This window comes from Jaculus jaculus, chromosome 1 (genome assembly GCF_020740685.1).
Source record: "Jaculus jaculus isolate mJacJac1 chromosome 1, mJacJac1.mat.Y.cur, whole genome shotgun sequence".
NCBI classification, from domain to species: domain Eukaryota; kingdom Metazoa; phylum Chordata; class Mammalia; order Rodentia; family Dipodidae; genus Jaculus; species Jaculus jaculus.
In genome coordinates, this window is record NC_059102.1 from 124,449,303 (window position 1) to 124,463,737 (window position 14,435).

The following is a 14,435-nucleotide window of genomic DNA, read 5'->3' on the forward strand; positions in this document are numbered from 1 at the left end:
TCTTTTCCTCCTCTGGATGTGGAATCTTCTACAAAGCCTTTAGACCACAGGAGATCAGGCCAGGTAGGGAAGAACAGGTTTTACTATTCTTCACATCCTTAGTTATTATCCCATTTACACCATTTCAATAGAACTGCCATCCAATGGGACTATGCCTGCTAACAAAGTGTCCCTTTTGAGGCAGACCATGGTACTACCACCATCTACTCTTACTGAGCACAGAAGGAGTGCACTTTGCTTCTGGGTATTACACATCATAAGTTTCCTCTGTGTAAACCATAAGGTCAGCAGGAGGCCAGATCAGATGAGTACAAGTTCAAGACAAGCTGAACACCCAGAGAAAGGACGTAAGACGCTGCATGTTCATGTTTCTGCAAAACTCTTGCAAAGAATGACTTGCAAAGAATCCTTACCTTCCATGGGGATGCTGTCTTGGAGTCTGCTTCATCCTATTCAGAGGAGGAAGAATTTAGGCACTGTGTCTCACAGCAGACATACCCAGCACCTGATATTACAACTCAGTGACTGTTCCCAGAGGAAATCCCAAATAAAACAACAGAACATCTCCCCTCTGAAACTTAGAGCCAACTCTAGGTAGTAATAAACCTGAGCATGGTTGACAAGAATTATGCAAGCAAATCCATTTTTTAAATATAGAAGAGATGGGAAATGAAGAAATTTAAGAAAATAACCACTCTTCCTTTATGTCATACTCATAGAATTCTTTGAAAGGGGTTCTAGATATAAATGATAGTTGTGGAAAGCATTTTAGAAAAACAAAAATATAAGACACTGTATACTCCTGTAATCCCAGCATTTGGGAGACTGAGGCAGGAGGATTATGAGTTCTTTGGTCAGTCTGAGCTACATAAGTACTATGCCAACCTGGGCTGGCTACACAGTATTTGCCTCAAAACAAAAACATTTTTAAAAAACTTCTATTCTGGAGAATGACAAACAGAAGTCAATGTCCAGAACTTCTTTTCCATAGATATATATATTTTTTAAACCAAAAGGCCTCTGAGGTTCAGTACCTCTTGTCTTTACATGCTTCCTAAGATCTAAATCCTTGTCAAGTTCAAGTTCCACATGGAGCCCCTGCCACGTACCTTGGGCATCATGCCGTACACCTCCTGCAAGGAGAGAGGAAAAGCAGCATTAGCACCCAAGGATGCCTGTGCTTCCCTGAACATGCAACAGTTGAGAGCACCATAGGAGACAAGTTACAGAAGAGACTGCAGAGCTAGTCAAACGGGCCAACAGAACTCCACACGTGCAAGCGGTTCTTTATCTAAAGAGCTCACAAAATTTCAGCCAAGGACAATATAAACAATCACCAGCATTCACAGCACTTCATGGGCTAAAGAGAGCACAGGATCCCCCCATGGATGAAGCTGAGGGCAACTGGCCACAGGAAGTTAAAATGGTTTAAGGCACACGGGATTTTCTGCATCCACGTCACAATCCTATGCTATGAAATGTGTGGCCCGTGAGGAACCGATGGTAACACAGCCTTGCCCCAAGGTTGAGACACCTACCTGCTGCTGTACTGCCTGTACTTCCTCTGCCATCAGACCTTCAGACTCTAGGTCTTCAGCCACTTTGTTAATATCCTTCAGCCGGGACTCATTTGCTTTCAGGTCCTTCAAAGCAAAAGCCACAAGAACTAAACTCACAGGAGCATGTTAAGGGAGAGGGAGGCACAAACACTCAGAATCAATGTTGTGAGCTTATGGAAAACTGTCCTAACAGGCAGCCCTGGCCTGGAATTTAAAGATGTGTGCCACCACATGGTTCACAGACCTTTTTTTCTGGGCGGGGGGGTTGAGGTAGGGTTTCACTCTAGCCCAGGATGACCTGGAATTCGCAATGCAGTTTCAGGGTGGGCTCAAACTCATGGAGATCCTCCTACCTCTGCCTCCTGAGTGCTGAGGTCACATGCCACCATGCCTGGCTCAGACTTGATGCATGTGCCCCTTTGTGCATTTGGCTAACGTGGGTCCTGGGGAACTGAACCTGGGTCCTTTGGCTTTGCAGGCAAATGCCTTAACTGCTCAGCCATCCCTCCAGCCCAACATTTATTTATTTTTTTCTTCTTGTTTGTTTTGCAAGGTAGGGTCTCAGTCTAGCCCAGGCTGACCTGGAATTCACTAAGTAGTCTCAGGGTGGCCTTGAACTCACAGCGATCCTCCTACCTCTGCCTCCTGAGTGCTGGGATTAAAGGCATGGGCCACCATGCCTGGCCTGTTTGAATTGGCATGCCAGGGCCTCTAGCTACTTCACTCAAACTCTAGATGTGTGTGTCATCTTGTGCACATGCACTATCTTATGTGCATGTATCACCTTGTGCATCTGGCTTATGTGGGTTCTGGGGAGCTGAACCTCGGTCCTTCTTAGGCTTCACAGGCAATAGCCTTAACCACTAAGCCATCTATCCAGCCATCACAGGCTTTATTTTTTTTGGGGGGGGCGTGGGTTTCAATTTTTTGAGGTAGGGTCTCACTGTAGTTCAGGCTGATCTGGAATTCACTATGTAGTCTCAAGGTGGCCTCAAACTCACAGCAATCCTCCTACCTCTGTCTCCCAAGTGCTGGGATTAAAGGCATGTGCCACCACACCCAGCCCTCACAGACTTTTTTCTTCTTCCAAATTTTTATTAATAACTTCCATGATTATAAAAAATACCCCATGGTAATACCCTCCCTTCCCCCACTTTCCCCTTTGAAACTATTCTCCATCACACCCCCACCCCATCTCAATCAGTCTCTCTTTTAATTTTGATGTCATGATCTTTTCCTCCTCTTATGATGGTCTTGTGCAGGTAGTGTCAGGCACTGTGAGGCCATAGATATCCAGGCCATTCTGTGCCTCAGAGTTTTAATTAAAAAACAAACAAACAAAAAAAAAAAACAAACCAGGGTGCTGGGCCTGTTTAGAAAAAAAATAGAACAGGGGCTGGAAAGATAGCTTAGTGGTTAGGTGCTTGCCTGCAAAGCCTAGTGACCCAGGTTTTATTCCCTAGAATCCACATGAAGCCAAGTGTACAAAGTGGCACATGCATATGGAGTTTGCTTGCAGTTGCTAGAGGCCCTGGTGTGCTCATTCTCTTTTTTCTCTTGCTCTCTACTTGTAAAGTAATGAAAATGTTTAAAAAACAGGGCTGCAGGGATGGCTTAGTGGTTAAGGCATTTGCCTGCAAAACCAAAGGACCCAGGTTCAATTCTTCAGTAACCATGTAAAATGCACAAGGTGGTACATGTGTCTGGAGTTCATGTGCAAAGGCTGGAGGTCCTGGTATGCCCATTCTTTCTTTCTCTCTCTGTCAAATTAAAAAAAAAAAAAAAAAATATATATATATATATATATATATGTATGTATACACACACACACACACACACACACACACACACACACGTGTGTGTGTGTAAAGTCAACCTACCAAACACCTAATCAACTAACAAAAGCAATACATAACCAGGTATAGTGGCTCACATCTATTATCCCATACTTTACGAGGTTGATAGGGCCGGGCGTGGTGGTGCACTCGGGAGGCAGAGGTAGGAAGATTGCTGTAAGTTCAAGGGCACCCTGAGACTACATAGTGAATTCCAGGCCAGTCTGAGCTAGAGTGAGACCCTACCTACCTTGTAAGACCAAAAAAATAAAAAAATAAAGAGGCTGAGATAGGAGGATCAAGTTAGCCTAGGCTAGAGGAAGACCCTGCTTCAAACAAAACAAAAACAGAGAAAGAAGAGCATTGCCTTTCCTTGAAAATGGTCCAAGAAGTTTCCATTCAAGTCATTCAAAAATAGCTACAAATGGGCTGGAAGGTTTGCTCAGTGGTTAAGTGCACTTCCTGTGCAAGCATGAGGTTCTGAGACCACTCAAGTTCAAATCTCCAGAATCCAAGTTAACCATTTATGACCCTTGTCCTGTGGGGAGCTGAGACCAGATAACTACTAAGGCTCTTGAATTGCAAGTTCTGGAATCAGTAAGACACTCCATCAGAAGAAAAAACAGGCAGGTGAGCCCATGGGTGCCACACATCAGCAAACACATCTTCATTTTATTAGTCTGTGTTGACCAGGAGAAGCAAGTTTCAGCTACAATGCAGACTTTCCGTACCTTCTGAAAGTCATCAAACTTCTTCTGTAGCACCTCCACCTGCTCCAAGTCTGCGCCAACCTCCTCGTTGGTCAGAGCGGCTTCCTTCTCGTTGATCCACTGCTGCAGTTCATTCGCCTCACGGAACAACATAAACTTCTTGCAACTCTTCTCCAACATGCCTTTACGCTTCTCCCCCAGTTCCAGCAGAGAGTGATACCTGATGTGAGTCAAGAGGGGCAAGGAAGGCAGTTAGCTACTTACAGATGCTAACACAAGGGCAACCACTAGGCACTTCCAAGGTGTGATCCAAGGCATGAGTGTGTAACGGTGATGCCCTAACAACACGGGCTCAGGACACATGAAGATGAGACCCTACATACCCAAACCACAGTCTCCAGAATAAGCACACACTGTATTATTCACAACTGGGAGGCTCAGACAGCCCAGGCACACTTATCCCCAGGCCAAATTTGCACTTATTACAATCACAGACACCTGAAACCAAGCACTTAGCACAGAAACATAGGGCTCATGAGACTGCTGCTGAGATGAGATGAAGCTACATCATGTAGAGAAAGGGATTTTCTTGTCTTTCTAGTTCTCCCTTAGGCGGTGGAGGGTACACCAGCTTTAAAATAGCCCAATATAGGATGCTATGTGTCTGGCTTGGTAGGACATTTCTATAGTGATATATGTATTTTTGAGAAATTCATGGCAACTTCAGAAAGAAAATCAGGTGGAATATAGTAATCTATCTATACCATTTCATCATCTATAAAAGTTAAGAGTCATAGAATATTCTAATCCATGAGTATTAAAATATGAAAAACTAAACTCCTACTTTCTTTAAAGAATACAAAAACAAATTTGATAAAGAATCTAAATGAAAGGTTAAACAAAAATCTAAAGTCATCACTAAATCTAAGTTCCCAAACAAACAAGCAACAAGGTTCCAGGAATCAGAACCCTCTAAGAAGCACTTCATATTCTTCTACTGAGGAATGCAACAGAATGCAGGTTTGTGGAGGACAAAGGCTGGTCCACCACAAAAACCAACAGTGAACCAACACCACTCGGATCACAAAGCTGCGGACTGAAGGACTGAAGCGACTGCCGGAAGCAGCTCCACCAAAAACTCCCCTCGCCAGCGAAGCTCTTTCACAGATGCACAGCCCCTCCCACCATCTCCTTTTTCTGGATGGACCAGTGCCTTGGAGAGAAGCGGCAGAGGGAGAAATGGACAGGCATAGCAGTGGACACGGGGTGCTCAGCAAGGCTCTCAGCCTACTCACAGTTCTTCCACCTGTTTCATACGCAGAGATACACTGCCGGCCTCCTTAGTTATGCGTGTCCTGCACAGAGGGGTACAGCAAAAGCATGCACACATTAGTGGGATTAATCCACGGGAATGAAAAGCGGCAGCTCCAACTGGTGCCATAATGGCACATGCTTTAGAGTAGGGAAAATTAAAGTAAGGAATCATTCAAAGCTCTTAGAAGCAGTCTAGGCCATGAACGGAATCAGTGAAGCAGCAGCAGGAAAATTAAACGAGGGTTAGTTTACCTTCATTTTTCCCGACAAGTCTGCCATACTCAAGGCAGAGTTTCCTGTACTGTGAACACTGCTGACTTTACAAAGCAAGGCCAGGGGAAGAAATGAACTTGGAAGAACATTGTACTGACTGCCAAGAGCCAACTTAACTAAATATTTTATCAACATTTTTCCTCTCATGTTTATGATTCACACCTCTGATATGAACATAAACCTAAGTGTCTCACTGAATGCAAACCCAACTTGTCTTAACAGTAAGATCCTTATTTCAAGGGTCACTAAGGTCAGAAAAGCTCCCTTATTCTGAGCCCTACTGGACTTGGAAATATATTTTCTAGGTGTTGCCCAAGAATCCAAAGCTGCTGACTTCATTAGTGGAGAAAGGCATGAGCTAAATAAAGGAAGGACACAGGGCAGAGTGGGGCATGGCAGTAGGAGTGAGGGCAGAAGCAGACTGTAAAAATAAATTCCATTCTCATAACACAAAGCAGTGGGAGAGAGAAAGACGCTCTCTACGAAGCCGTTCAGAGGCAACAGAGCCAAGGGAATTATCTGAAAATCCAACCTCAAAAAGCATATTGAACCACAAGACAAAGGCTAAGACAGCAATGAACAGTAAAATGTGGCTTAGAAAAAGAACTTCAGAAACATGGGAAAAAAACAAAATGAGGCAGATTAAGGTATCAGTTGGAGATATGGCTTCAAATAAGGAGGCTGGTGGTTTGAGATCTGAGGGAAGCAGGAAGAGGGAAGAGTGGCTCCACAGCCTCAGACACTGCCTATACCAAGCCTGAGGGTTGGACTATGCCCTGAATGCTGCCTGGCCCGAGCCGCTTGCGTGTCCTTACTGGTTGTCAATCTGCCCCTGCCGCAGCGCGATGCTGCCCTGCTCTTCCAAGTTTTCCCTTGAGGCCGACTGGGCAGGGTCCAGCTTCTTCACATAGGCGGCTGGCACAAAACCCTGACGGTCGTTCACTTCCACCTTCCACCAGTCCTGAGGGAGAAAAGAGGAGTACTAAAAGCAGATTCCTTTCCTAAGAAAGGAAACGTCTACACATGTCTGTTTGCACAAGTGTGTGGCAAACACACAAAACAGAGCTCTTTTTACTTTGAGGCTTGTGATAGATTCATTCACTTTGCTCTGCCACACAATGCCAACTAACCACAGAGGTCAGCCTTTTCTTGCTTAGTCAAAAACTATGCTGCCCCACTCTACAGCCACCAGCCACATGGTTTACATTAGAACTGAACCCTCTCAAGTGCACTAAGTACAGCTCAAGTCCTATCATGAATGGTTATAAATTACTTAAAGGGAAAGCCCAGACTCAGCAAAGTGGACAGGGCATTGCTCTTGAATAAACAAGGTAGACTAGAGGGTTGATTTCAGTTTAAATTCAGTCAACAGAGTGGTAAGAACCTCAGTTTTCTCAATCACTTGTGAAGACAGAGCTCCTTATAAATGGCCAAATGGTTCTTTTGCTGTAACTAAGCTGGGAGAAAGGATCCTTAAGGACAATGTCACCTTAGCTTGTAACAAGGAAGAAAGGATGATGAGGTAGGCAGTATTTAAACAAGTACTGAAGTATTTAAACAAGTATTTTAAACAAGTCAGCCTGGGTTAGAGCAAGACACTATCTCAAAAACTTAAAAAAAAAAAAAGCCAGGTGTGGTGGTGCACGCCTTTAATCCTAGCACTCGGGAGGCAGAGGTAGGAGGATTGCCATGAGTTCAAGTCACCCTGAGACTACATAGTGAATTCCAGGTCAGCCTGGACCAGAGTGAGACCCTACCTCAAAAAACCAAAAAAAAAAAAAAAAAAAAAGGGCTGGAGAGATGGCTTAGTGGCTAAGCACTTGCCTGTGAAGCCTAAGGAACCCAGTTCGAGGCTCGATGACCCAGGACCCATGTTAGCCAGTTACACCAGGGGGGCACACGTGTCTGGAGTTTGTTTGCAGTGGCTGGAACCCCTGGCACACCCATTCACACGCTCTCTCTCTCTCTCTCTTTCCCCCTCTTTCTCTCTCTGTCTGTCACTCTCAAATAAACAAAAAACAAAATAATAATAATAAAAAAAGGACTGGACGTGGTGTACACCATTAATCCCAGCACTCGGGAGGCAAAAGAGGTAGGAGGATCGCCATGAATTTGAGGACACATGAGACTACATAGTGAATTCCAGATCAGCCTGAGCTAGAGCGAGACCCTACCTCAAGAAAAAAAAAAAAAGGTAGGCTGGAGAGATGGCTTAGCAGTTAAGGTGCATGTGGAGTTCATTTGCAGTGGCTAGAGAACCTGGCATACCCACTCTATCTGGCCCTCTCTATCTCTTTCAAACAAACAAACAAGATGGTCAACTGTGAAGAAAGCAATCCCTCAGAGTGCAATTCTTCTATTTATTTATTTATTTATTTATTTTTTGATTTCTGGAGGTAGGGTTTCACTCTAGCCCAGACCGACCTGGAATTCACTCTGTAATCTCAGGGTAGCCTCATATTTACAATGATCCTCTTACCTCTGCCTCCTGAGTGCTGGGACTAAAGGCGTGCACCACCACACCTGGCTTCAGAGTGCAATTTTTTGTTTTTTTTTATTTTTGTTTTTTGAGGTAGGGTCTCACTCTGGTCCAGGCAGACGTGGAATTCACTATGTAGTCTCAGGCTGGCCTTGAACTCTCGGCAATCCCCCTACCTCTGCCTCCTGAGTGCTGGGATTAAAGGCGTGTGCCACCACGCCCGGCAGAGTGCAATTTTTTATACCACATGCTCAAGTCAGATTCAAGGCAATGGATTTAGTATAGTAGCACCCTGGTCATATGTGGCACTGGATAAATGATGACTGTGGTGATTTGATTCATGTGTCTCCCATAAATTTAGGTGTTCTGAGTGCTAGGTTCCCAGTTAATGGCAACTGAAATTAAAAGCCTGCCAGAGGCAGTGTATTGTTGGGGGAAGGCTTATGGGTGTTCTAGCCAGTTCCCCCATGCCAGTGTTTGGTACACCCTCTTACTGTTGTCCACCTTATGTTGGCCAGGGGTCATGTCCACCCTCTGCTCATGCCATCATTTTCCCTGCCATCATGGAGTTTCTCCTCAAGCCTGCAAGCCAAAATAAACCCTTTATTGTCCTGGATATCCATGACCTCACAGTGCCTGACACTACCTACACAAGATCATCATAATAGGAGGAAAAGATCATGACATCATAATAAGAGAGACTGACTGAGAAGGGGAGGAGATATGATGGAGAATGGAGTTTCAAAGGGGAAAGTGGAGGGGGTAGGGTAATACCATGGGATATTTTTTATAATTATGGAAATTGTAAATAAAAAAATTTGAAAATAAACAAACAAATAAACCCTTTATTCCCACACACTGCTCTTGGTCCAATGATTTCTGCCAGCAATGCAAACCTGTCTGCAGCAATGACTGAGTGGGAGATGGAGAAAACCCTGCTATCTCTTCCCATTCTACCCCCGAAGGACACCCAACAGAGAAACCGGGCAGTACTGCTGTGCCCAGCCCAGGCCAGCCTAGCCACTCTGCCTTGCCTTGTTGGTACTGTTGAGCAGGGTGAGGATATCTCCTTTCTTCATGGTGACCTCACGAGGACTCTTTTCCTGATAGTCATAGAGAGCCAAGACCAGCTCCTTCCCAGTCTCATCATCCATGGGGGCCACTTGTTGCTAAAAGTTCAAAGAAAAGACAAAATGATTAAATTAAAAAAAGGGGCCAGGCATGGTGGCACATGCCTTTAATCCCAGAACTTGGGAGGCAGAGGGAGGAGAGTTGTTGTGAAGTCGAGGCCACCTTGAAACTACACAGTGAATTCCAGTCCAGATCAGCCTGGACTAGAGTGAAAACCTACCTCGAAAAACCTAAAAAGGGCTGGAGAGATGGCTTAGTGGTTAAGTGCTTGCCTGTGAAGCCTAAGGACCCCGGTTCAAGGCTCAATGCCCCACGACCCACGTTAGCCAGATGCACAAGGGGGCACAAGCATCTGGAGTTCGTTTGCAGTGGCTAGAGGCCCTGGAGCGCCCATTCTCTCTCTCTCCCCCTCTTTCTCTCTATCTCTCTCAAATAAATAAATTAATAAAAATATTCTTTTAAAAAAAAAACAGAAAAACCAAAATAAATAAATAAATAAAATAAAGGGGTGGGGGTGAGCATAATGGCTGGGTGTGATGGCGCATGCCTTTAATCCCAGCTCTTGGAAGACAGAGGTAGGAGGATCACCATGAGTTTGAGACCAGCCTGGAGCTATAGAGTGAGTTCCAGGTCAGCCTGGGCTAGAGACCCTGCCTTGAAAACAAAAAACAAAGAAACAAAAGAGGGCTAACTTATAGATGCACCAAATTTATCAAATATATGCCAGAGTTCTTCACTAAAGTGACCAGTGAAAGCTTATTTAGGCTGTTAGGTATCTTTATTTTTTTTTTAATTAAAAAAAAATTTATTATTTATTTCAAAGAGAGATAGAAAAGAGTGAGAAAATGGGCACAGCAGGAACTTCAGCCACTGCAAATGAACTCCAGACGCATGTACCACCTTGTGCATCTGGCTTATGTGGGTCCTGGGGAACTGAATCTAAGTCCTTAGGCTTTGCAGACAAGTGCCTTAACTGCTAAGCCATCTCTACAGCCAAGTATATTTTTTTGTTTGTTTGTTTCCCAAGATATGGTCTTGCTTTAGCCCAGGCTGACCTGATTCACTATGTAGTCTCAGGGTGGTCTCAAACTCATGAAATCTCCCTATTTCTGTCTCCTGAGTGCTGGGAGTAAAGGTGTGCACCACCAAGCCTGGCAGTTAAATGTACTTCTGGCACAAGCACGGGGGTCTAATGGGGCCTGAAACTACCTGATTTCAAATCTGCAGATCCTACATGTAAAGGCTGGTGTGGCTACAGGCACCTGTAACCCCAGTCCCACAAAAGGTAGCAGAGAACTGGGAGTAGACTAGGCTCATGAAAATATAGCAAGTTCCAGTATCAGTAAGAGACTCTGGCTCAAATACGAACAGGCAGAAGGGGCTGGAAAAATAGCTTAGCAGTTAAGCACCTGCCTGTGAAGCATAAGGACCCCGGTTCGAGATCTGATTCTCCAGGACCCACCTAAGCCAGATGCACAAGGGGGCACATGCATCTGGAATTCATTTGCAGTGGGTGGAGGCCCTGGTGTGCTCCTTCTCTATCTCTGTCTCTTGCTCTCAAATAAATAAATAAAAATAAAAAGAAAGAAAAAAGAACAGGCAGAAGGATAAGGGAGTGTGATACCCTAATTTTGGCTCTGGTTACCACAGGTGAGCAAGCCCTCCCCACCACAGGTTAAGTGCACGGTACATGGCAAAAGTACATGTACCCTCCCCCACTGAAAAAAAAAATCCGAAGACAACAAAATAAATCAGAGCTGGATGTGGTGATATATACCTTCAATACCATCACTAGGGAAGGAGGCAGAGGTAAGAGGATCACTGTGAGTTCAAGGCTAGCCCAGCCTAGGCTAGAGTAAGACCTTACCTTGAAAACAAAACAAAACAAAAAATTATATATATATATAGTACCTGGCTGTCTACCACAGCAAAAACATGGCAATGTCTGGTCCCTCAATTTTTCTTGCCCTTCCTTGTGCCCTGTGAAATCTGGAAGAGCTGCACAACTTACCCGGCAAGACTGGGCCTGCTCTCGCAATGCCTGTATGCTGCTGCCGTAAGCACTGAGATCTGACATCAAGGCTTCGTGTTTCTTGAGCAAAGCCTGAAACCACAATCATACATGAAGCCCATTATACCTCAGAGCCCCTTTAATCACAAAAAGACAGGGTTGCTGCCAGTAGTCTCTTTCCCTTCTTTAAAATAGATATTTAACTTCAAGGGTTTAATGCATTCTTATCTTTCCCATGCTTTTATCTAGTTATGTGGACATAAGAAATATGAGCCGGGCAAGATGGCGACACGCCTTTAATCCCAGCACTTGGGAGGCAGAGGTAGGAGGATCGCCGAGAGTTCAAGGCCACCCTGAGACTACATAGTGAATTCCAGGTCAGCCTGGGCTAGAGTGAGACCCTACCTTGAAAAAAAACAAAAAACAAAACAAAACAAAAAAAACCTAAACAAACAAGAAGGCATATGTATTTCAGGGTGTGTGTATTGGTATGTTTGTGTGTATGCTGGTATGACCATGTATATGTCTGAGTGTATATGGTAGAATAAATGAAGTAAAAATGGCAAAAAAAAAAATTATGTAATAGCTAAAGGTGAGTGACAGGAAGTTGTTTTCTTTAGTTGCCAACTTCCATTCAAAAAAGGTACACTGGGAGTAGTGGCGCAGGCCTTTAATCCCAGTGCTCAGGAGGCAGAGAAAGATCACTGTGAGTTCAAGGCCACCCTGAGACTACATAGTGATTTCCAGGCCAGCCTGGGCTAAAAGTGAGACCTTACCTCAAAAAACCAAAAAGTTAAAGAAGATCAGACATCATGGGGCTGGGAAGATGTCTAGGAGTTAAAGGCACTTGCTTGCAAAGCTTTCCGGCCCAGGGTTCTATCCCTACTTCCCATGTAAAGCCAGACACACAATATGGCACATGTGTCTGGAGTTTATTTGCAGTGGCAAGAGGCCCTGCTGCAGCCATATGCTTACTTGCTCTCTCTGCTCACAAATAAATTTAAATTATTTTTTAATTAAGTTCAGCCTTTTTCCTACCCAGCTTCCCACTGCAAGCTCTGGACCACTTATTTCCCTGATAGGCTCAAGGCTGAGAGCTCCAGTTACCTCAGCAGAATCCTCATCTTTCCCATAGTCAGTACTGCCTACAATGGGCTCCTTCTCCCGCATCCAAGACTCGGCCTCGTTGGCATCGGCAAAGTACTGCTGGGCCTGCAGTGAGTCCTCTAGGTCCTGCCTCCGCTGGGAGGCCTTGGCTTTCAATGCCTCCCACTTCTGGTTCAGCTCATTCAGCTTGGCCTTCACATCCTCAGCAGCAAAATGGCCTGAAGGTGGGGACAGCAAAGACTAATATACTGATGGGTCAGCAGAGAGCAGTCATGGAGCTTCGTAACATTTGGCCAACTGTGACCTCTAGTGAGAAGCACCAATTTCCAACCTTTAACACATTGTCTGCTTTTCTTGTGCTCTCTTAGAACATTTTTAAAAATTCCATTTTTAGAATTTTCATTCATTTGTGTGTGTGTTTGCACATGAGCCAAGGTCTCTTGCTGCTGCAAATATCTGTTCAGCTTTATATGGATGGCTAGGAATTGAACCCGAGCTGGTAGGCTTTGCAAACAACTGCCTCTAACTGCTGAGTCATCTAGCAAACCCTGTTTTGAGCCATTTAATACCTACTTCAACAAGAGAGGGCACTGTCATTCTCACTGCCATTGCACATGACATAAAACTCACAAGGCAACTGGGCATGGTGGCACAAACCTTTAATCCCAGCCTCTTGGGAGGCAGAGGTAGGATTGCTGCGAGTTCGAGGCCACTCTCAGACTACATAGTGATTACAGGTTAGCCCTACCTTGAAAACAAAACAAAAAAAAAACAAAAACCTCACAAGGGCAAGCCTATGGGCTGGAGAGATGGCTCAGCAGTTAAAGGTACTTGCTTGCTAAGTCTGATGGCTGAGGTTCAATTCCCCAGTACCTACATAAAGCCAGACACACAAAGTAGTGTATGTATCTGGAGTTTGTGTCTGTAGACTTGGAGGCACTGGCATATGCATGTATACACACAAACACATACACTCTGTCAAATAAACAATTAAAAATAGCTGGGCATGGTGGCACACACCTTTAATCCCAGCACTTGGGAGGCAGAGGTAGGAGGACCACCATGAGTCCAAGGCCACCCTGAGACAACATAGTGAATTCCAGGTCAGCCTGGACTAGAACAAGAGAGACCCAACCTTGAATAACCAAAATACATAAATAAATAAAATAAACAAGCCAGGTGTGGTGGTGCACACCTTTAATCCCAGCACACGAAAGGCAGAGGTATTGCCCTGAGTTTGAGGCCACCTTGAGATGACAGTGAATTCCAACGAGACCCAACCTTGAAAAACCAAAGAATATAATCAACAAAAATTCAAAAAAAGGCTGGCGAGATGACTTAGCAGTTAAGGCGTATGCCTGCAAAGTCAAAGGATTCCCCAAGTGCAATTCCCCAAGACCCACGTAATCCAGATGCACAAGGGGGCACACGTATCTGGAGTTTTTTTGCAGTGGCTGGAGGTCATGATGTGCCTATTCTCTTCCCCTCCCTGCCTCTCTATCAAATAAATAAATAAAATAAAAATAAAAATAAAAAAGGCTTCCAAGGGCAATCCTACTCACAGTCACATGGTTAGGACTTAGGACAGAATGGGGAGGGGACCCAGACCCCAATTAGTTGGCTGTGCTCAAGTCCACATACTTAGCCAATGGAAGGGAGAAAAGAACAAAGCTAAGTCTTGGGCACTGACCACAATCACTCACCTTCCTCCACCATGGCATTTCCTTTCTGTGTCACTGCTTTGATGCGGGGTTCATGTCCAGCAATTTCTGCTTGTAAAGCTTGATGTTTCTTTAATAGATTCTGGACTCCAATCAAATCTTTGCCTGAAAGCAGAAACAACTCCCTTGTCATCTGAACATGGAGAAAAGTCAGCACTGAGCCATCACTCTGAGCTCCCACCAGGGTTCCAGTTTCATGACTTAAACCTGACCCCTCTCATTCTTACAGGTATCCCTTTATGGCACAGTATGCTTGTTACAGTAGCAAATGATCCTGCCTGACAGGAGCAGACTA

At 44.7% G+C, this 14,435-nt stretch overlaps 1 protein-coding gene across 6 annotated transcripts in view; it reads right to left on the reverse strand.

Annotated features, from left to right (window-relative positions):
* The window catches only part of Sptan1 (spectrin alpha, non-erythrocytic 1), an 81,406-nt gene that overhangs the window by 31,619 nt on the left and 35,352 nt on the right, over positions 1 to 14,435 (reverse strand). For 4 of the 6 annotated variants that reach the window (XM_004671601.3, XM_004671600.3, XM_012951969.2 and 1 more), the window contains exons 18-27: positions 14,123 to 14,245; positions 12,420 to 12,637; positions 11,313 to 11,405; positions 9,205 to 9,339; positions 6,507 to 6,652; positions 5,400 to 5,459; positions 4,126 to 4,324; positions 1,539 to 1,643; positions 1,110 to 1,133; positions 414 to 449 (exon numbers count right to left, since the gene is read on the reverse strand). In XM_004671601.3, coding sequence (XP_004671658.1) covers positions 414 to 449; positions 1,110 to 1,133; positions 1,539 to 1,643; positions 4,126 to 4,324; positions 5,400 to 5,459; positions 6,507 to 6,652; positions 9,205 to 9,339; positions 11,313 to 11,405; positions 12,420 to 12,637; positions 14,123 to 14,245 — 1,139 coding nt within the window. The remainder of the gene's footprint in view (positions 1 to 413; positions 450 to 1,109; positions 1,134 to 1,538; positions 1,644 to 4,125; positions 4,325 to 5,399; positions 5,460 to 6,506; positions 6,653 to 9,204; positions 9,340 to 11,312; positions 11,406 to 12,419; positions 12,638 to 14,122; positions 14,246 to 14,435) is intronic. The other 2 variants (XM_004671603.3, XM_004671602.2) reach the window with 1 other exon arrangement.